Below are 19081 nucleotides of genomic sequence, written 5' to 3'. Positions count from 1 at the left end.
AGTTCTCAGCTGAGGACACCAAAATGAGCTGCTGAGGAATTTAGTTTTGCAAGAGTAATTCTATTTCTGTGCAAACTTCTGCTCCATTTTGCGTGCTGGGGGTTAGGATGCTGTGCTCTCCCTCAAGCGTGGCTTTCCCTCCCAGCACAGAGCAGATGTTCTGGGGCTGGACCCTGCCAGCCTGCACCAAGGTTTACCTGTGCTCACACTTCCCTTTCCTGGGAGCATCAGAGCAGCCCCAGCTCATCAGGACACCAAGACTCAGCTGATTGCAGAGTGCTGGTGATGCTGCTGCTCTGCCGTGTTATCTCCAGCCTCTTGCTGCTCTGCACCTCAAGGTAGATCTCTACATATTTTCACTGCCCTAAATAAACTGGTGTTTGCCAATAAAAACAGTCCTTCCTGGGCCTGGCAGCTGCAAGACATCATGGTGGTCGCTTGAGGCAGGGGGCAGGAAGAGGGAGGACGCTGCCCTGTGCCTCCCGCTGCTGCTGGACACAGCCTCTGCATTGCGTCAAACTGCACCATGGAGCAGTTCAAGGCTCCTGACCTGAACTTTCTAGAGAAGTGAGAGATAAGTGGTACGTTTTCACTGGCTGCTAATCATTAACACTCTGCTGTCTGCTCCTGCTGTGTGTACAGCTGTGTGCCTGGGGCTCTGGCCAGGTGCCTCGTGCTGCTCTGCTGTGTGTCCCTGCAGCAGCCAGGGATGGACAGCTGGATTTGTCCTGCTGGACTGACCCCAGTGTTCCAGGATCCTGTGGATAGATCTGTGTTACCCATTCACCCTTAACTCCCAGAGAGGAACAGGAAAATAGATCTGTCAGAGCTGCATGGCTGGGGTGGAAAGATGACAGGCAGGGACCCTGTGTGACAAGGGATGTCTTCAGCTCCATCTGCATTTCTGAGGGCTGGCAGGGCTGGAAGGATTAACCTGGGGATGTGCTAGTTAGGATCCTCTCCCTGCCTGTTTTGCACAGGTCCTGAAATCCTACAGATCTTGGGAAAACACTGCTGGCAGCCAAGACCTCACCAGGCCTTGCTCTGGGGATCTCCTGAAACAGCTTGGGAAGTTTCCTGCTGAAGAGAGCACTGGTTGTGTCAGCCTGGCAGACTGTGATAACAGTGCTTTGTCATCAGATGCAGGTTTCAGAGTGGGTCAGGGTATTGGGCAGCCCCTGCTCTATACAGAACCTGATCCACAGAGGGATAGGATAAATGCTATTCCATCCCTCTGCAGGTATTCAAATCTCTCCCCTGCTAGTGAACATTGGGGTTCACTAGCAGATCAGGTTTCTTTTTTTTTTTTTTTTTGTGGGGGAGCCAGACAGAGCAGGGGCTGCAGAATCCCCCCTGAGTAATGGGGCAGTGAAGGGTTAAGGCTCCTACAGGGCATACCCTATGCCGCCCTGCGCCTGTTTTTCCCCTTTTTGCAAGTTGTTCCAAGCACGTTTGTAACAACCCGCCAGTGATGCACCCTTCAGCAAAAGTGGTTTGGGTCCAAAGATCAGTGCTGGGGCAAGTGACCTATCGGCAGCAAACACGAACCCGTGGGGTATAAAACTGCGGTGGAGCACGGGACAGCCTGAACCAGGCAGGAGGCTGCGTAGGAGGATGGAAACCCCCATGAACCTCCTGCATGATGCAGGCATCCAGGCGACGCACTGGCTGCAGGAGCATTTCCAGGGCTCTCAGGATTGGTTCCTCTTTATCTCCTTTGCTGCAGACCTCAGGAACACTTTCTTTGTTCTTTTCCCTATCTGGTTCCACTTGTGTGAGCCAGTGGGCATCCGGCTTATCTGGGTGGCCGTGATCGGGGACTGGCTCAACCTCGTCTTCAAGTGGTGAGTAGTGCTGTGCTGCAGCTCGCTGCAGGTTCACCAACATGGCTGGATTAATATAGCCAGATGTGTGCCCAGTCCTGATGTACCGCCTTATACTCTAAGCATGTGATGAGGACAGGTGGCCTCTGCCTATGCTGGCACAATAGGATGGCTCCCCATAGCCTGAAAAGGCATGGAAAGAGCAGACATACCCTCTTCTCCCAACATCAGCTTGCTCCCAGGGCATTAATTCCTGCTCCTTGTCTTAAGGGTTTGGGGATGGGGACAGGGACAGGTGCTGTCTGGGTGATATTTTGACGCCTTCCAGCTCACAGCCAGAGCTGGAACCACAGCCCATTCTGGTGCCCAGGACGACCAAAGATCCCTTTCTACTTTCATTTCAGGATCCTGTTTGGTGAGAGGCCATACTGGTGGGTGCATGAAACTGATTATTACAGCAACACCTCTGCGCCGGCCATCCAGCAGTTCCCACTCACCTGCGAGACCGGCCCCGGTAGGGTCCCCTGCTCTGACAAAAGCAGTTGGCACTTTGCCCAGGGAACCAGGAGTCCTGATCCTAGGCTGGGGTGGTGCTGGCACAGCCAGGGCTGTTATCTCAGTCATTATCACTGAGCTGTGGGGCCACTGCCATGTTCTGGTGCAGAGCAGACTCTTACCCTTGGTGTGTGCAGATGTGGCAATTTAGCACAAACTCGGCCTGTGGGGGGCTGCAGAGATGGTGGGGACCTGGATCATCTTGTGATGGGGAAATGCTGTGAGCCCTGGTGCGGCTCACTTGGCAAAGAGAAGGTATTGAGGGGATCTGATCAGTATCTAACGCAAGGAGACCAGGATCCATTAGGTGGTGACCAGCACCAGAACAGGGAACATTGGCACAGGGAGTTCTATCTGACTGCGAGGAAGAACTTCTGTGATGTGAGAGTGGTGGAGCTTTGGCACAGTTGCCCAGATTGGTGCTGGAGTCTCCTTCTTTGGAGATACCCAAACCCATCGGGACTTATTCCTGTGCAACCTGCTCTGGGGAAACTGCTAGGAGGGGCCGGGAGAGGTCGGGGGGGTTGAACTGGGAGAGCTCCAGAGGTCCCTTCTGCCTCCTACAGTTCTGTGATTCTGTGCTCCCTGTGCCACGGTATCACCTGCCTGCAGGCTAGGAATGGGTGCTCAGTGTGGGAGCCGCTGGGGCACGAGGGTAGCAGGGACAGCCTGCTCTGAGGGGGCTGACCTAAGCCCTGCTTCTTACCCAGGGAGCCCCTCCGGCCATGCCATGGGTGCAGCAGGAGTGTACTACGTCATGGTGACTGCCCTGCTTTCCATCGCCATGGGCAAGAAGCAATCAAAAACACTGAAGTACTGGTGAGTGTATGCAAGCCCTGACCCCGAGATGAAAGGGATGCAGGTAGACCTGTTTAGGCAGCAGCACTACAATGCTCTAGCACCACTCAAAGTCCATGGTGGCAGCATGTGCCAGTTTTGGCACTGATGGAACTCTTTACCCCTTGCAGGATTCTGTGGATCATGCTGTGGACGGGGTTCTGGGCCGTTCAGGTCTGTGTCTGTCTGTCCCGTGTTTTCATCGCTGCCCACTTTCCACATCAGGTCATCGCAGGGGTCATATCTGGTGAGCTCACTTTGGTTCTGTCCCTTCGACAACTTAGCACACCCCTGTGCTCCCATTGTGTGCACGAGAAAGGAGCAGGAGCAAGCAAGAACTGCAGACAGTTGCTCTGCACTTGTTGCTGTTGAGAAGGAGCCTTTGTCCACGTGCCATTGGATGTGGGCTGGGGGACATGGGAAGAGGAATTTGAGAGCGTAAGGGTGCAGCAGTGACTGTCAGGTCTGCACCGCACTCTGGAGCCGCTCTTAATCTCGCTCTGACTGCTAGTACCTCTTCTCCTGGCAGGTATGGCCGTGGCTGAGACCTTCCAGCACATCCATTCCATCTACCATGCCAGCCTCCGCAGGTATCTGGGCGTCACCTTCTTCCTCTTCAGCTTCGCCTTGGGCTTCTACCTGCTACTGCGTGTGCTTGGTGTTGAATTGCTCTGGACTCTGGAGAAAGCACAGAGGTGGTGTGCCCGTCCTGAGTGGGTCCACATTGACACCACGCCCTTCGCCAGTCTTCTTCGCAACCTGGGCATCCTCTTTGGGCTGGGGCTGGCCCTGAGTTCCCACATGTACCTGGAGAGCTGCCGCGGGAAGCAAGGCCACCAGCTGTCCTTCCGCCTAGGCTGTGCTGCCGCCTCGCTGCTGGTCCTGCACCTCTTTGATGCCTTCAAGCCGCCCTCACACATGCAGCTGCTCTTCTATGTCCTTTCCTTCTGCAAGAGTGCAGCTGTGCCGCTGGCCACCGTCGGCCTCATCCCCTACTGCATCTCTCAGTTTCTGGCCACACAGGACAAAAAGGGTGTCTAGGGGCAGGTAACAGTGTGGCCACCCTGGCTCAGGAACCACGGGATTGTGGGGGTTGTGCTGGTTTCTCTCCATTACAGCTTCAAGGGCTGACTCCAACATGGCGTGCACCCACGGTGCCAGATGCGCCACAGGTGCCTGTGGCACAAGGGACAGAGACAGCAGGAGCAAGGCACTGTCAGTTGTGGGTGCTCAAAGGCTGTGGCAAGGCAGCTCTGCAGGGGGACAGGCGGGAGATGGAAACAAACACCAGCTCATGGAAGCCCCCAGCCCCAAGGCTCCTCAGCCCCTGCCCAGTGCTCACTGGTCAGTGAGAACCACTGCCCACTGTTCACTGCTGCGTGGAGCAGCTCTTGGTACGTGTGTGTATACATGCACGTATATGTAGTGCTGTGTCTTTAAACAAGGCGTATTTTATTAAAGATGAAGATGTATTTTATTGGCGAGTTCAGCTGTCTTGTGGGTGTGGGGATGGTGCCCAAGTGCCATCCCCAGGGACAGGGAAGCTGTTGGTGCTGAGAAGGATATTCCTTCTCAGGTCCTGCTCCTGCCTGCTGCAAGACATGGCTGGAAGCACAAGGAGAGGTAGAACCAGGCTTCTCCAAGTCTTCCTGCTGCCTAGAACATACAGGCATGTAAAGGAGAACTCAGGAGTTCTCCTTGGGAAGGTGCATGGAGGTGTCCTGACTGAAGTTCAGCAGTGACTGCACAGAGGGCAGGGAGGCAAAGCTGCTTTTGTGCTCTTTGTTCAGGGACCCTGTATGCACCACATGCCAGCAATGAAAACCACCTCACTACTGAGGGCAGCAAGTAGAGCTTCAAGACCCAGCAGGTCTGTGTGGGGCCGGTGCAGTGCTGCTTGGCAATCCCACACCCCCTGTACCCTGCCCCATTAGCAGAACAGCTGACTGTGATAGGAGTGACTCCAGTATGTAAACCCACAAAGCACGGTTAAAGCTCATGACAGCAATCAGCGCATGCTGGCAACTGTCAGAGACAGTGCACGTACAAGGTGCATGCAGCCCAGATATGGTGTCTAATGCTGCATGCACAGGGTGATAAAGACCAAACAGCAAATCATTCGAGTCCCATGTTAAAATCCCATCCAAAGCAAAATGGGCTGTAAACATCTAAAGATAGAGTTCAGCTGTGAAGCTTGTTTTTTTACAGGAAAAGCTTCAATAGGAAGCTTACCTGGATTAGTAACTCCCAGGTTTCCACTGACTGGGAAAGGACAGTGTTGACCAAGTTGTCAGTCTAGCTGGGCAAGGATGCAGCCAGCACCTCTGGGCACCCTGCGTGTCAGGAAAAAGGACTGCTGCTTCCCCTCCTCCTGCAGTAAAGTGTCACAACAGGAGCTGATGGCCTGCACAGCCTTGTCCCTTAGCCTGATCCTGCTACTCACAAACAGCTCAATAGCTGGCAGAGGGCTCTGCTGTTCGTTGAGTGACAGCGCAACATACGCAAGCGAGGAAACCATGTGAGGCTGCTGCTATCCTATACACTCATGATAAACATCTTTAAGATGGAGATTTGTCTGTCTCTGTTTTTCTGTTTATTATGAACATCTGGACTAAACCTGCCGTGCTGGTTCTAAGAGGGAAAAAAAACAACAATACCTAGACCCATATCAGGTGTTTTTTGACCATGGCTCTTCAGTGCCCCTTTTGCTTCTGCAGCTGAAGTTATAGCAGCCTTGGGGACTGCTGGCAGAAATGGCAAGCTGGAGAGACATGGAGTAGTAGTCCTTCCTAACTACATGGGATTTTACGTGAGATTTTTTTTGTCTTTATTTTCTGGGAGAGAACTTAGTGGAGATCATACAAAGCAGGGATGACAGCCCTACTTTTAAAATTCTTTCTTTATGCTTCATCTCTCTGTTGACTGATGAATTCCTGGAGCAGAGCTTGCACTTCTCCTCGACGACTCATCTTGGTTGCCTTGCCCTGGTAGCGGCCTCGCTTCCCAGCTCCTTTGCCTTCCAGCAGCTCTGCCACCCTGCAGAAACGTCAGGACATGCTGAAGGCCACTCACTTGCAGAGGAAAGTAGCTTGCCCTTACATGCTCAGTGAGCATAGAAGGCTCCATGCCCTAATTACACTGCTCAGCTGCTTGGGCAGAAGTCTCACTAATTTTAAAGAAAACATAGAACACAGTACCTGGGACCTAAATTCTCAACTGCTTCAACAGGGCCAGCTAGAAGAAAGAGTCCTGCTTCTTTTTCATCTCCCACAGTCAGGAACAGCAGGATTTCCTGTAGACGGAGAGAGGGATGATGCTCCCAAAGGGCCAGTGCCCTCCTTTTCCCATTAAGACATTAAAACAAGAAGTAAGTTTGTGCTCATTACTGAAACTCAATTTGGAGTAAAAGGAGAGGGAGCTTTTGAAGCTTTCAGACTGAATTGTACATTGTGGGAGACCGAGCAGGTACCGGAGTTAGGATGTCCAAAGTTAGCATGTCCAAAGAGGATCTGCATGGCTTTTTGGGAGATAAGCTCTTCCACACTGCTCTGAATTTTCACTACTGCATTTTTTGACTATTGAGGATTCCCAGCACCCTGAGGCTGCTGGGAACCACAACCTCTTCTGCAAGGAAAGAGACTTGTAGCTTGCGACTGTGGTGCAAATGGAAGCCTATCCAGCCTTGCTACAAAGTTGAATGACAACACCACTGGTGGCAGGTTAGTCTGCATCAACGACTCACCTCTTTCCCAATCTCATTAGCAATGATGTTCATAAACTCAGAGTCACCCTCTTTCCTGCATAGACAGGTAAAAAGCCACTTCAGAGAAAAAAAAAAAGTATACATATCCACACCAGAGTCCAAAACACTAATAACAAACTGTAGGCAATGATTCTCCAAGCTTAGCTTTTCTCAGTTTTCCATTTTGTTTGCTTAAGAATAAAATTTCCACTAACATCAGAGAAGTTGAAAGGTAAGATCTGCAAGCACAACCTATGACTGTGCCTGAGGTTTTGGTCTCTTGCAATCAGGCTGCAGATTATTTTCTTTCTATACATATAAATCCTTTTTATAATTTCTTGTGGGTATATTAGGAATTATTTAAGTGTTTGAGAAATCAGGCTCCTCAGTTTTATTTGAAAATACTGTGAGCAAAAAGACATGAGACAGACAATCACTTCTTAGCTATAGCATCAGAGGAATTCAGTAACTGAATTACTAACACATTTCTTTAACTATACAACCTTTCAGCAGGCCCAGACAGTTCTTTCCACCTTGTTTGTAGCTGTCCTTGAGAAATTTTTGACTTTTAAAAATATAATTGTCATAAACAGGCCTGAATAGGTGTCAAGGAAATGCAGCTCTCACAAATCATATACCATGGGTTCTTATCCTTTTTTCCTGAACTCCTCCATACCTGTGTAACACAAACAGTGGACTCTGAACAGGTTTGCTTTTGAAATCCCGGGCTATCAAAACAGCAATGTCTCTTAGCAGGTTCAAATTATTCTGAAAGAAAAGTGAAAAAGCAGCACCACAGATGGTTAAGCCAGCGTGAACTGATTTGTGCTCGCAGAATTGGAAGCAGTTTTGATAAAAACAGACGCCTCAATTTCAGGCCAGCTCTACAGGAAGCAGACAGTCTGCTTTCCTCAGCCAACCTCATACCTTCTGAAGCAGTTTCACAGAACTCTGCAATCTCTTCACGGCCTCTACATGCTCACCTGGTCCATTTCTGAAAGAAAAATTTGGATCAGTGCTCTCAAATGGGTAATATATAATAAAAAACATCATGTAGAAGCACCTGAGACTTATGCTACATTTGTCAGAAGGAAAAATAAAGATGAAAGAACCAAAGTGAAAAGGGTATTACTTCAGCAGTGAGGTCAGGGCCTTCTCAGTACGGTGACTTTGTTCAACTGACTTCAGCACTCTATTTCCTGCCAGGAAAACCAAGTTGGTTTTGTTCTTTTTCCCTTTCTCTGTGCAAAGAAGTTTAATAACCTTAAACAGAAAAATACCCTGGTTAGAAAAGGAGAATGGTATTTTGCTTTTATCCTCATAGGTGGTCACCTCTGCCCATTTTCCCTCCAGGACAATTTCAAGCAGACCCTGTACCTCCAGGATTTCTGCTGTCCTTGAGCTGTATGTGTGTGCTGAAGGCTCCTGGAGGTAATGTGGCTGCAGCCCCCTACCTGCAAGTCACTCAGGTTGGAGACATGAGTCCCACAGCACATGTTGGAGTCTATGCCTTCAATGTCTACAACTCGAACTGGCCCCGTGTGGTCACCTGGTAAGCCACGGCTTCTCACCTAGCAGAGCAGGAGAATGGCAGACAAACCAATATCCATGCTGCAAGTGCTTTGGTCCCATGGGTACTGCCAGCTTCCTTCACTCCCATCACTTACTGTTTCAACCTCAGAGTCATCTGCAGCCAACTCCCGCACTGTCACAGGTATCCTCTCTCGGATCTTCTCATTCACGCTCTGCTCCAGCGCTGCCATTTGCTCTGTGGTCATGGAGGGGGTGTCCAGCTCAATGACACTCTGCTGCCGGCCCAGCTCCCTGCACAGATGAAGAACATCTGCTGCTGTGAAGAGCAGATGGAAGATCCCTCCAGGCAGCACCGAGTGCCACCTCAGAGGAGCTGCTGGGAATGTGACTGAAACCAAATGCTTCTCTCCCTGCTATTTAAAGGGCATCAGATGCAATCAGGCCCATGCAACAGGACAAGAGAAAGCAAGCAGTTTACACAGCTTGTCTTATTTCAGCCCAGGCCATCTGAGCTTAGGCGAAATATCGCAGCATATGCTGCTTTCCATTACCAACGTGCACCCCCTCCTGGCCTGGTGGCACACACACCAGGTGAGGCTAAGGTTAATGGCTGCTTTTCCAGCTCACCATGAAGTTGTTTTGAATCCAAACATCCGCTCTGCCATGGCAGTGATGAGGTGCTGTCCTGGAAGAGATGTGCAAGCAGTGGCTTTGAGCTCGGGATGCAGGAAAGGGTCCTCCACCAAACCGCACAGTTATTCTGCCGACGTTCCCCGCGGTGTTTGGGCGCGGCCCAGGCGCTGGGAGGCTGCCGGCGGCAGGTGGGGGGGCAGCTGTCACCGGGTGGCCCTGCGGAAACCCCGGGGCACCACGGTGCACTTCGAGCGTCTCCGGCGCACCGGGCGTCGCCTCCAGCCCCGCGAAGCCGCCTTACGAACACGGTGGGGACAACGGGGGGGGCGGGAGGGAACTGGCGGGCGAACCGGGAAGGGACGAAGCGCGCGCCGCCCTCCTCACCCGCCCGGCCCCGCACCCGAGTGCTGCTGCATGTGATCGAAGCGGCGCTCCCAGTCCAACGACAGCAGCACGGCGCTGCCCGGCTCCAGCGCCGTCTCCACGAAGTGTACGGCCTGGGCGCCGCGCCGGGTGACGCGCAGCACCGGGACGGCGCCGATGAGGCCGCGGTCATCGGGCTGCGGAGACAGAGAGCCGTCGTCCGGGCCCGGCCGCGCCGCCCCGCTCCTCGCCCGGCCCCGGCCGTACCTGCCCGCCGCCCTCGGGGAAGAGGATCGTGTCCTCCAGCACCACCTGGAAGCCGCGCGTCGGCTCCCCGCCGCCCTCGGGCCGCAGCTCGGCCTCCCGGCACGACACCACCCTCGTGGCGAACTGCAACGCAGAGACGGCGGCACCGTGAGGGGCCGGGCTGGACCGGGCCGCGCGGCGCCGCCAGCCCCGCTGCTACCTGCCGGGCCCAGCTGTCCCGCTGGCAATGGAACACCATAGCGGCGGCCCGGGCTGCGTAGAGAGGGCGAGCGACGGCGGCCGGATGGCCGAGGGAGGAACTTGCGGCTGGCGGGCGGGGCTGGCAGAGCGGCGGATCCGGCTCGGAGCGCGCTGCCGATGGGCGGAGCTCCGCCTCTCAAGGCGCTGCCCTCCCGTCCCGCGGATCCCCGAGCTCACGGCACGCCGTGGCGCATCGCGGCAGCACTTCGCGTTTATTGACTCGCGCGTACTCGGCCCCGGAGAGCCTGCAGCTCTCGCCGCCGTGCACTGGGCTCCGCCGCTCCCATCCGCAAACCGGCGTCATCACTCGGTGCTCCGCTTTCTTCGCCCGTGTCCCGGCTCGTTGCTGTGCGCTGCTTTGTGGAGCCGTGCTTCAGAGGTCGTCCTGCGGAGGGATGAGGAGTGTGATGGGAGGAGGCCAGCGGCAACCACCTGGTGCTATCCGGGAGCCCCTGGGTGCATCCCCACAGCACACTGCAACCCAGGGGGCAGCAGCTGGAGCAAGAAGAGTGCCAGGGACTTCTGGAGTGCCTGGGGAATAGAACTCCGAGGCTCTACTCACATCCAGGTCATCCATGGTCGGAGGAGGGGCTTTGTCTGTCACCTTCTGCAGGAGCTGGATAAGGAACAAAGGTCTGTGGGAACGACACGGCTGGCTGTCCCCCAACGTGCCAAGCAACCTGTGCACACAAAACCAGGCTCACCTCTGCATACTCCTCCACCATGGCCCTCTCCACCTCCTCGTCCCCTTCCCAGTCTCGCCAGTTGTCAAAGTCAACGGAGAGCCAGGCTGGCTGTGGGCAGAGAGTATCCCCTGAGGAAGGAAGCAGTGTGGCCCTGACCTCACACAGAGCAAGCATGGGCTACTCCTGCATAGGAGAATGTCCCTGTGGCTGCAGGGGCCAGTCCTGACCCTACCCACGTCGAGGATGGGAATGCCACATCTTCCTCAAAGCACTTAAGTGAGCTGATAGGGAGCAGGAGGCATTCCTGTGTCTGCTTACTGAGAGCTCTATTTTGGGGTGGCTGTATCAGGATCAGGGTGTCTGCCCTGGGGGCACGTGGAACCCAGAAAGCCACTGTACTGGGTACAGTCAGCCGCAAAGGCTCTCCTTACTGTCCAGCACCATATGCACCTTGATGTTTTCCTTGGTGATGCGGGGCCAGGCCACTTTCTCCTTCCACTTCCTCATAAAGCACGTGATGGAGCGGTCAGAGCGTTTCTCTCGTGAGTCCTGCCAAGAGATGAGGATGTTTCCCCTCATTGTCTGCTGTGTTCCTCTCTAATCCACAGCAGATACACAGAGGATCAAAGCTCAGCCACACTTGGGCTGTGGTACACAGAACCATGGAGAAGAGTTGTTTGCAGCCCAGCACTGTGCTGCATGTGACAGACTCAGGATCAGGTTTTCCAGGCTTGTGCTCAACCCACTCAGGTTCTCAGAAAATGAACAGAATCCAACTCTAAGCTGCACTGCTCAGGACAGCACAGGCTCTGTTCGATTCTGAGCATGATGCAGGCTGTCAGGGAATGGCCTGCTGGGGAGAAGTCTCACCTTGGAGTTCACTCTGGCATACAAATTGATCTCATTGTAGAATTCTACTCCATCTGCGTTTCTGCAACTGCCAAAATACAGATACCTGGTTTAGGACAGAGCTGACCATACGCTTCACTGGCTCACACAGGGTCCTCCTGCCCCCAAGATCCCCATAGCTCCAGACCTATAGCCCACCTGAACACCAATCGGTGATCCTCGATGATGACCTGAACATCTGTGCTGTCCTCCACGCAGAACTCCAGAAAAACATACCGCGGGCGGTCATACCACAATGTCTTTGCGTGTTGCCTGGGAAAACACGGGCTGTGGGTACTTCCATAGAACCTTCAGTGCAGCAAAGACAGACTGAGCATCAGGCACGAGCAGAGATTTGGGCCAAAGCCTAGTTGGACCCCTCGCCGGTTACTCAGCGGGTGGCAGCAAGCACACCCAAGTGCACAGCACCCGCGGGCTGCAGCAGGCCGCAATCGGCCACCCCTGCCGTGTCTGTTACCAGCAGCGGCTGTCCTGGGGCCCTGCCCGGGGCCTGGTTTGGGAGTTGCCTCAGGCTTTTTTTTGGGTGTTGCCCCAGTGTGTTTGGGACTCGACCGGGCGCTGTCCCGGGACCCCGCCACGCGCAGTCCCGCAGAACGGGCCCGCTCACCTCGCCATGTCGGTGCTCTCCCCGCACTATTTCCGACCTCCGGGAACGGGGCCGGTCGTTTTCCTCCCGGTCCCTCCGAGCCTCAAGGGGGCGCTCTGGCAGCTCGCGGCAGGGGCCGCGCCCTCGTGCCGCGTCCTGGTTCCGCGCTGCCCCGCCCCACCCGCGCCGCGGCGAGAAGATGGCGGCGGCTGTGCGGCGCAGGTGGCGGCCATAATGGAACCGGAAAGCAGCCTGCTGGGCCCAGGGGAGCGTTGGGCGCCGGTGGGCGCTGTGACGGTGGAGCAGCAGGAAGAAGAAGAAGAAGAAGAAGAAGAAGAAGAAGAAGAAGAAGAAGAGACGGCGGTTGGGTCGCCGCGGTCGGTGCCGCGGTTGCGGGCTGAGCGGCGCCGCCTGCACGGGGCGCTGCTGGCGCTGGCCTCGCACTTCGCGCAGGTGCAGTTCCGGCTGCGGCAGGTGGCCAGGGCCGGCCCGGCTGAGCAGCAGCGCCTGCTCCGCGACCTTGAGGACTTCGCCTTCCGTGGCTGCCCCGCGCCGCTGGCCCACGGGCTTGGGGATGGCCCAGTGAGTGCGCGGGGTGCGGTGGGGCCGGGCGCCCTGATGGGGCGGATGGCGTCTCGTGTGCCGGGCTCTCCTAAGAGGCCTGTAGGAAAGCTGTGGCGTGACGGTGCCAGGACAGAGGGTAGTGGCTGTAGGATAGTGGCCTAGCAGAGGCTGCTCAGGGGATCTAGGGGTGCCCCGTCCTCGGGATTGTTTGAGGCCAGGTTGAATTGGGCTTTGGGCAACCTGCAGTGTCAGATGTCCCTCCTGTGGCAGAGGGTGGAGCTGGATGGTCTTCCAGCCTTGACAGCGCTGTGATTCTCTGACTTGTTTAAAATCCAGTTAGCAACAGCTGTTCGCCTTCCTCCTGCTGCGACGGGCATCTGAGGTAAGGAGTGTTGTTACAGCTGCCCAGCACTGCTCTGACCAGCGGTGTTGTACCACACCAGATGTGTGTGTGATGGAGCTTGTCTGCAGAGGTTCTTGTTTGTTATGTGAGTTGATGTGACCAGTACCTTTCCTTGATGTGCAGGCACGCTTTTTTTTTTTTCAAATGACTTGTAATGATTGCTTGAACTGGAAACATTTCTCATATCACAGACCTGTACTGTGGGGCTGGCCTGCAATGGTGAATGTTTAATTTTATTTACTGACAACTTTTTCTTCAGAGTGAGCAAGAGAAGCAGGAGCGAATTGAGGTCCAGAAGAAAAAGCAAAGAGAGCTGATCTTGCAGCTTAAGACACAGCTGGATGACCTAGAAACATTTGCATACCAGGAGGGCAGCTATGACTCTCTTCCACAGTCTGTGGTTATGGAAAGGCAACGGGTAAGGCTCCAGAGGTTCTGTATTGCTCACAGTCATTAGTAATACAGTATCAATAGTTAGTCTGCATGCATGTGTGCAGTCTTGTTGTCTATTGTGATTGTCGTCGTGTGACAAAGAAGCCTATTTCCAAGGTAGTGAGTGGAGTATCTTGGAGGTTGTGGACACTGGTGCCACATACTGAAGTGATACAACTGACTGATGTTTTGCAGATGATTATAGATGAATTGATCAAGAAGCTGGACATGAACTTGAGTGAAGATATTGCAACACTCTCTCCAGAAGAATTGCGGCAGCGTGTGGATACTGCCATAGCACAGATTGTTAATCCAGCTCGGGTGAAGGAACAGTTGGTGGAACAACTAAAGACACAAATAAGGGACCTTGAAATGTTTATCAACTTCATTCAAGGTCAGTGCTCAGTTTTTAAACAAGTAGATTGAATTGATATATAATTCTGACATAGTTATGAAGAGGGAGTCTGCAGATGTCAAAGGATGTTCAGAGCTGGTGGTGGATACAAACTGCCAAGCAAGGAGCAGAGTGGTTTAAGGGAGTACTGACCTTTATATGTGGGATATACAGTCTAAATTCACAAGTGTGAAATTCTTGTTCTAGATGAAGTTGGAGGTTCTGGTAAGGCGGAAGATGGACACTGTGAGTGTGCAGGCAGAAAAGATGGTGGTGGTTCCTACAAACCAAATATCTGGTCTTCTGGAAACAGAGGTAGGCACTGCTTGGCATGAAGGTTTGTTTGTCTCTTTATTGCTGTCACTCATTTGATGTTCATGGAGCATGAACTAGCATCCAGGTATATTAGCATGTTTTTAAAGTGTTTTTTTTATTTCTATTATTTATAAATTGTATTGACAGAAGGTCTGTGTACAATTCTTTTGCCCTTCTTAAAAGCATGTTGATTCCTTAATGAGAAAACATGTGGTTTTTTTACTTTCTTTTCTAACCTGAGCAGTGAACCCAGAAGATGCCAAAAAGTTGCGAGAAACAGGCCTGCACCTCATGCGTCGCATGCTTGCTGTGCTACAGATATTTGCTGTTAGTCAGTTTGGTTGTGCCACTGGTCAAATTCCTCGCAGCCTCTGGCAGAAGGACCAAGCCAACAAGGACTATTCTCCCTTAATTAAGAAACTGGAGCTGTCGGTAGATCGGGTGAGGCAGCTAGCTTTGAAACACCAGCAGGGTGACCACGTTATCAGTTCTTCCGATCTGCAGGATGTTTCATTAGGAGGGAGAGATGAACTGACTCTGGCTGTGCGGAAGGAGCTGACCATTGCTTTGCGAGATCTGATGGCTCATGGGCTCTGTGCTTCTTCTCAAGGGATGAGCCTGGTGTTGGCACCCATTGCATGCTTAATTCCTGCATTCACCTCCTCACCACAGACCATGCACCCCTGGGAACTCTTTGTGGAGTATTATAAAACTAAAAATGGACAGGCCTTTGTGGAGTCTCCAGCTCGCAAGCTCTCCCAGTCCTTTGCCTTGCCTGTGACAGGAGGAGTCACCATCACACCCAAACAGAGCCTGCTGACAGCAGTTCATACAGTTCTCACTGAGCATAACCCCTTCAAGCGCAGTGCAGACTCTGAACTGAAAGCTCTAGTGTGTATGGCGCTAAACGAGCAGCGCTTGGTCTCCTGGGTAAACCTGATCTGCAAATCTGGAGCTTTGGTGCAATCTCACTACCACCCGTGGAGCTACATGGTAAACACAGGCTTTGAGAGTGCACTTAATATCCTCAGTCGTCTGAGCAACTTGAAGTTCAACCTCCCGGTTGACCTGGCTGTCCGGCAGCTGAAGAACATCAAAGATGCTTTCTGATGTATTTTTATTGTAGATCATCCACTTTTCACAAGTGAGCAGCTGTTGATCTCCAGAAGCCTAGCTTTTTTTTTTTTTTTTTTTTTCCTTAAGACTGAATTCTGCTCTTTGAAATCAATACTTGCTTTTAGGAAAATCTTGATGCTGGTGGCTGGGTGCGGTATGGCACTTTATCCTGCCCTTCTTATGCAGTTCTGAATGGCAAAATTGGTGAGCAGATTAATGCCGTGCTGGATGGGTGCAGGAGGGTCCTGACCATGGAGCCTGTCCACGGGAGCACAGTGCATCTGAGCTGTTGTGCTGCATCTGCACGCTTATTTCAAAATCTGTGGTCTAAATGGTGCCAGTATGAGATACCTCTCAGGAGAAGTGACACAGTCTGTTATCTGCTTGGGAGTGGGAGTTTGGTTGCTTATGTTTGATGTGGCTGCGCAGGGGTGAGGGATTTGTTTTTCCCAGTGTGAATGTAAGAGAACTGGGGGCAAATCCTGCTGAGGAACTGGGTATGCACTGAACCAGCAATATTCAGGCTGCTGGATGAGGGAGCTGACATTCAAATTACTTTGCAAGCATCTGTTTTTCTGAAACTTCTGTGCAGAGATCAGAGCACCAGGGCTGTGGTATTCCACAGTGGATGTATTAAACTGCTCTAATTAGTGTCTGTGTGGGGAAAATCCATTTCCAGTGACTGTGTTTTAATTTGCGTTGGTTATTAGCCCTTGTGATGCAGGTGTAGTGGCTCACTTGGCTTTGTAATATTTATAATATCATTGTAACGTATCTGCAGTTGCTGATGGCGTTAGGATTTTTGTGTCTGCTGTAACAGCACCTCCCCTGCTGGGCGTGGACTGCGCTGCTGCAAGGGATCCTGAAACGAAATTGGGACAAGAGCGCTGCCTTACAATGCAGCGTTAGTCGACACTGCACTGACGACCCGGGCACAACCGTCTGCCGTGTGGAGACATCGAAGGCGCTGCGCCGGGCCGCTGCCGGGGACGATGCGGGGGGAGCGGCCGCGGGACGGCGGGCAGCTGCTCGGCGACTGCGGGATGGCCGCGCGCGTGCGGATGGGGCGGAAGTGACGTCAGGGCGCGGGGTGAAGGGTCGGCGGAGGGGGAGGGGCTTCCTTTTCCGCCGCGGCGCCATTGGGGTGGCTGTGCTGGTGAGTTGGGGCGGCTGCGGGATCTGCTTCCATCCGCGGGAACGGCGGGGCTGAGAACGGCCGGAGCCCGCTGTTGACCGCCGTCTGCCGTGTCTGCAGAGATGGGCAAGTTTATGAAGCCGGGGAAGGTGGTGCTGGTGCTCGCCGGCCGCTACTCGGGGCGTAAGGCTGTCATCGTGAAGGTGAGTGCGGGGCTGGGGGGTTCCTGCAGTGCTGCCCTCGCTGTTGGCCCTGGGCGGCCCCGCCGCTGCCCTGGCCGCTCCTGGAGAAAGGCCGGGAGCCCTCAGCGCAGCCGGCGGCGGTGTGTTTAGAGATGTCTGCGCGGGCCGTGTTTGTGCTCGGTTGCCCGGCTGGACGCAGCGCAGCTCGGGGCGGTTGTGACGGGTTGGCTCAGCAGGGGTGTGGGATGCGTTTCAGAACATCGACGATGGCACATCCGACCGGCCCTACAGCCATGCCTTGGTGGCAGGCATCGATCGCTACCCGCGGAAGGTGACAGCGGCGATGGGCAAGAAGAAGATAGCAAAGAGGTCTAAGATCAAGTCTTTTGTGAAAGTTTACAACTACAACCACCTGATGCCCACCCGGTGAGTGTAGTTATTTCAGCAGGACTAAAGTGTGATGGTAGGAAGGCCAAAGGAAACACGTTGTGTGCGTTCAGTGTTTGTAATTCTTGAACGTTCTCTTTGGTAAGTGCTGTAAATCGTAGAGGTTCTCCATTGTGTGGCTGAGTGTATGCAGTGTTCACTGTGTGAAAATAGTGACTTAGGGTTTGTAAAGCTGATGTGAAATATCAACGTACTGCTTAGATGATGCAGCTGGATTTTAATTTCAGTCATGTTCAATTTCAGTTAATTGTGGAATATCAGTGGCTGAACTTCTGAAAGTATTATGATAATTTGGTGCTCCTGGCGGCTGTTGCCACCCAGGAATGTTTTTCTTTTCCAGTTGTAAGTGCTGCTTTTACAGGCTGCCAGATACAAAATGCAGTACGGAGTTGCTTGTCTGTTCTCACAAGTGAACCTTTTTCCTTAATTTGCTGAATTAAATTACTTTGATCTGGTGATTTCTGGAATTAAATGATTTAAGTACTTTAGTTCTTTAGCCTGGTACCAATACGTACATATGACATTATGCCAGATACAGTGACTGTCTCACACCTTTCTGCTCAGGTATTCTGTTGATATTCCCCTGGACAAAACTGTTGTCAATAAGGATGTGTTCAGGGACCCTGCTCTGAAACGCAAAGCAAGACGTGAAGCTAAGGTGAAGTTTGAGGAGAGGTGAGTTGGAAGCTCGTAATCTTGATGGTATCTCACTTTCTGGAGGATTCAGTGCGATAATGGTGTTGCCCTAGTTGATTGCCTTAAATTGCTTTAAGTACGTTTTTGGAATGATTATTTCTCTCTTGCTGTGCTTTTTCCCACAACCAAGTAGTGTGGTAGGTTGAGTTTGTCCATGTTCCTGTTTACAAATTCCAGTAGATTCACGTTAACAGTTACTTTGCTGCTGCCTCATACAGAAACAAGCGAGGTGTTCAGGTGACATGATGATAACTTGGCATCTTACCATCTTGTGTCCACTGGATTTGTGTCACTGAGCTTAGCATGACAGGGCAGTGCTCACCTTGCCCAGAAGGTTTCCTTGTTGACAACACTTTATTTCAGTGCTTACTTCAGAAGTACCTTCCATGGAAGGAGCTGTGCAGCGGCAGCAAAGAAGCAGGGATGTCCTGCTGACAGCTCAAACAACTGGTACAAGCATGTATATAATGCATATCCTCTGCACTTAAATGTTGGCAGTTCTTTATGTGCAGCTAATGTGTGCATTCTACATCATCTGAAGCTGCCATGTGTGTAAACTGCTGCAGTGTGGGTCTCCCTTATGATATGACTTTATGAGGAAAATCTGCAAGCTGGTAATCACTTCCATGGGGACTTCGAACTTTTAGAAAGTTTAGTTGGCAGACTGGGGGGGAAGAAACCAGGTGCATTACCTGTAGGTAAACAGTGCTGCTTTTTGCCTGTATAGGTGGATATGGAGGGATTGGGTGAATGTTTTATGCTGTTTCCTGTTCATACAAAGTAAACTCTAAAATTTGTGTTCCTCTTCTTTCAGATACAAGACTGGCAAGAATAAGTGGTTCTTCCAGAAGCTGCGATTCTAAATTTAAAATAGGACTGTTTCAATAAATGTTTATTAAAAACCATCTTGCTATGTTATGTAAAATTGTGTTGGTAGCCCTTTCACTGGGGTATAGATTTTCTTTGGATGTTCATAAAAGAGTTGGAAAAGGGAAAAAGTAAACCGATAAGCTTTTGAAAAATCTGGAATGATGTGCAAGCCTGAGGTGTGGGTGAACGGAGCTGTGTCTGCATCGCTGCTGGGCGCGTCATTGCCTCACGGTGCACTTTCAACTGACTGCTGCTGAAGTCATTTGTTTTATTTCAGCCCGTATGTTGGAGATGTCTTGGGGTAAATCCCCACCGGTGAATGCAGATGGGAGAGGTAATTCCAGATAAGCTGG

General features: G+C 52.4%; 5 protein-coding genes across 5 annotated transcripts; 3 read left to right on the top strand and 2 right to left on the bottom strand.

Moving 5' to 3' along the window:
• Positions 1–1614: 1614 nt before the first annotated feature.
• Positions 1615–4256, top strand: G6PC1 (glucose-6-phosphatase catalytic subunit 1; the record flags this gene model as incomplete). The annotated part of the gene is made up of 5 exons (XM_079547226.1): positions 1615–1844; positions 2228–2337; positions 3089–3197; positions 3347–3462; positions 3745–4256. 5 exons carry the CDS (start codon positions 1615–1617, stop codon positions 4254–4256), a joined length of 1077 nt encoding a protein of 358 aa, XP_079403352.1.
• A 1859-nt stretch (positions 4257–6115) lies between these two features.
• LOC306955795 (alanyl-tRNA editing protein Aarsd1-like) lies at positions 6116–9997 on the bottom strand (the record flags this gene model as incomplete). The annotated part of the gene is made up of 12 exons (XM_079547163.1): positions 9953–9997; positions 9754–9876; positions 9524–9683; positions 9118–9175; positions 8625–8781; positions 8412–8528; positions 8090–8220; positions 7885–7951; positions 7634–7725; positions 6958–7012; positions 6413–6507; positions 6116–6251 (listed from the first exon to the last, which is right to left on the bottom strand). The coding sequence occupies exons 1-12, from the start codon at positions 9989–9991 to the stop codon at positions 6116–6118; spliced, it is 1230 nt and encodes a 409-aa protein (XP_079403289.1). The 5' UTR covers positions 9992–9997.
• A 309-nt stretch (positions 9998–10306) lies between these two features.
• PTGES3L (prostaglandin E synthase 3 like) lies at positions 10307–12203 on the bottom strand (the record flags this gene model as incomplete). The annotated part of the gene is made up of 7 exons (XM_079547164.1): positions 10307–10378; positions 10556–10609; positions 10698–10787; positions 11130–11228; positions 11550–11616; positions 11727–11876; positions 12196–12203. 7 exons carry the CDS (start codon positions 12201–12203, stop codon positions 10367–10369), a joined length of 480 nt encoding a protein of 159 aa, XP_079403290.1. The 3' UTR covers positions 10307–10366.
• Positions 12204–12379: 176 nt separating this feature from the next.
• On the top strand, positions 12380–15392 carry RUNDC1 (RUN domain containing 1; the record flags this gene model as incomplete). The annotated part of the gene is made up of 5 exons (XM_079547246.1): positions 12380–12756; positions 13401–13559; positions 13769–13967; positions 14175–14282; positions 14527–15392. The coding sequence occupies exons 1-5, from the start codon at positions 12409–12411 to the stop codon at positions 15390–15392; spliced, it is 1680 nt and encodes a 559-aa protein (XP_079403372.1). The 5' UTR covers positions 12380–12408.
• Positions 15393–16569: 1177 nt separating this feature from the next.
• On the top strand, positions 16570–18761 carry RPL27 (ribosomal protein L27). The gene is made up of 4 exons (XM_079547253.1): positions 16570–16736; positions 16972–17141; positions 17727–17837; positions 18673–18761. The coding sequence occupies exons 1-4, from the start codon at positions 16656–16658 to the stop codon at positions 18719–18721; spliced, it is 411 nt and encodes a 136-aa protein (XP_079403379.1). The 5' UTR covers positions 16570–16655; the 3' UTR covers positions 18722–18761.
• Positions 18762–19081: the final 320 nt, after the last annotated feature.

The sequence above is a fragment of the Tetrao urogallus genome, assembly GCF_951394365.1.
Source record: "Tetrao urogallus genome assembly, chromosome: 26".
NCBI classification, from domain to species: domain Eukaryota; kingdom Metazoa; phylum Chordata; class Aves; order Galliformes; family Phasianidae; genus Tetrao; species Tetrao urogallus.
The sequence above is the reverse complement of the archived record's forward strand: the minus strand, read 5'-3'. Positions and strand labels throughout refer to the sequence as shown.

Bases quoted from the DNA above. Each gene is read 5' to 3' on its own strand.
- RPL27 (XM_079547253.1), top strand. From the start codon at position 16,656: ATGGGCAAGTTTATGAAGCCGGGGAAGGTGGTGCTGGTGCTCGCCGGC. The intron at 16,737-16,971 runs GTGAGTGCGGGG...GATGCGTTTCAG, and splicing joins GTAAGGCTGTCATCGTGAAG to AACATCGACGATGGCACATC. The intron at 17,142-17,726 runs GTGAGTGTAGTT...CTTTCTGCTCAG, and splicing joins AACCACCTGATGCCCACCCG to GTATTCTGTTGATATTCCCC.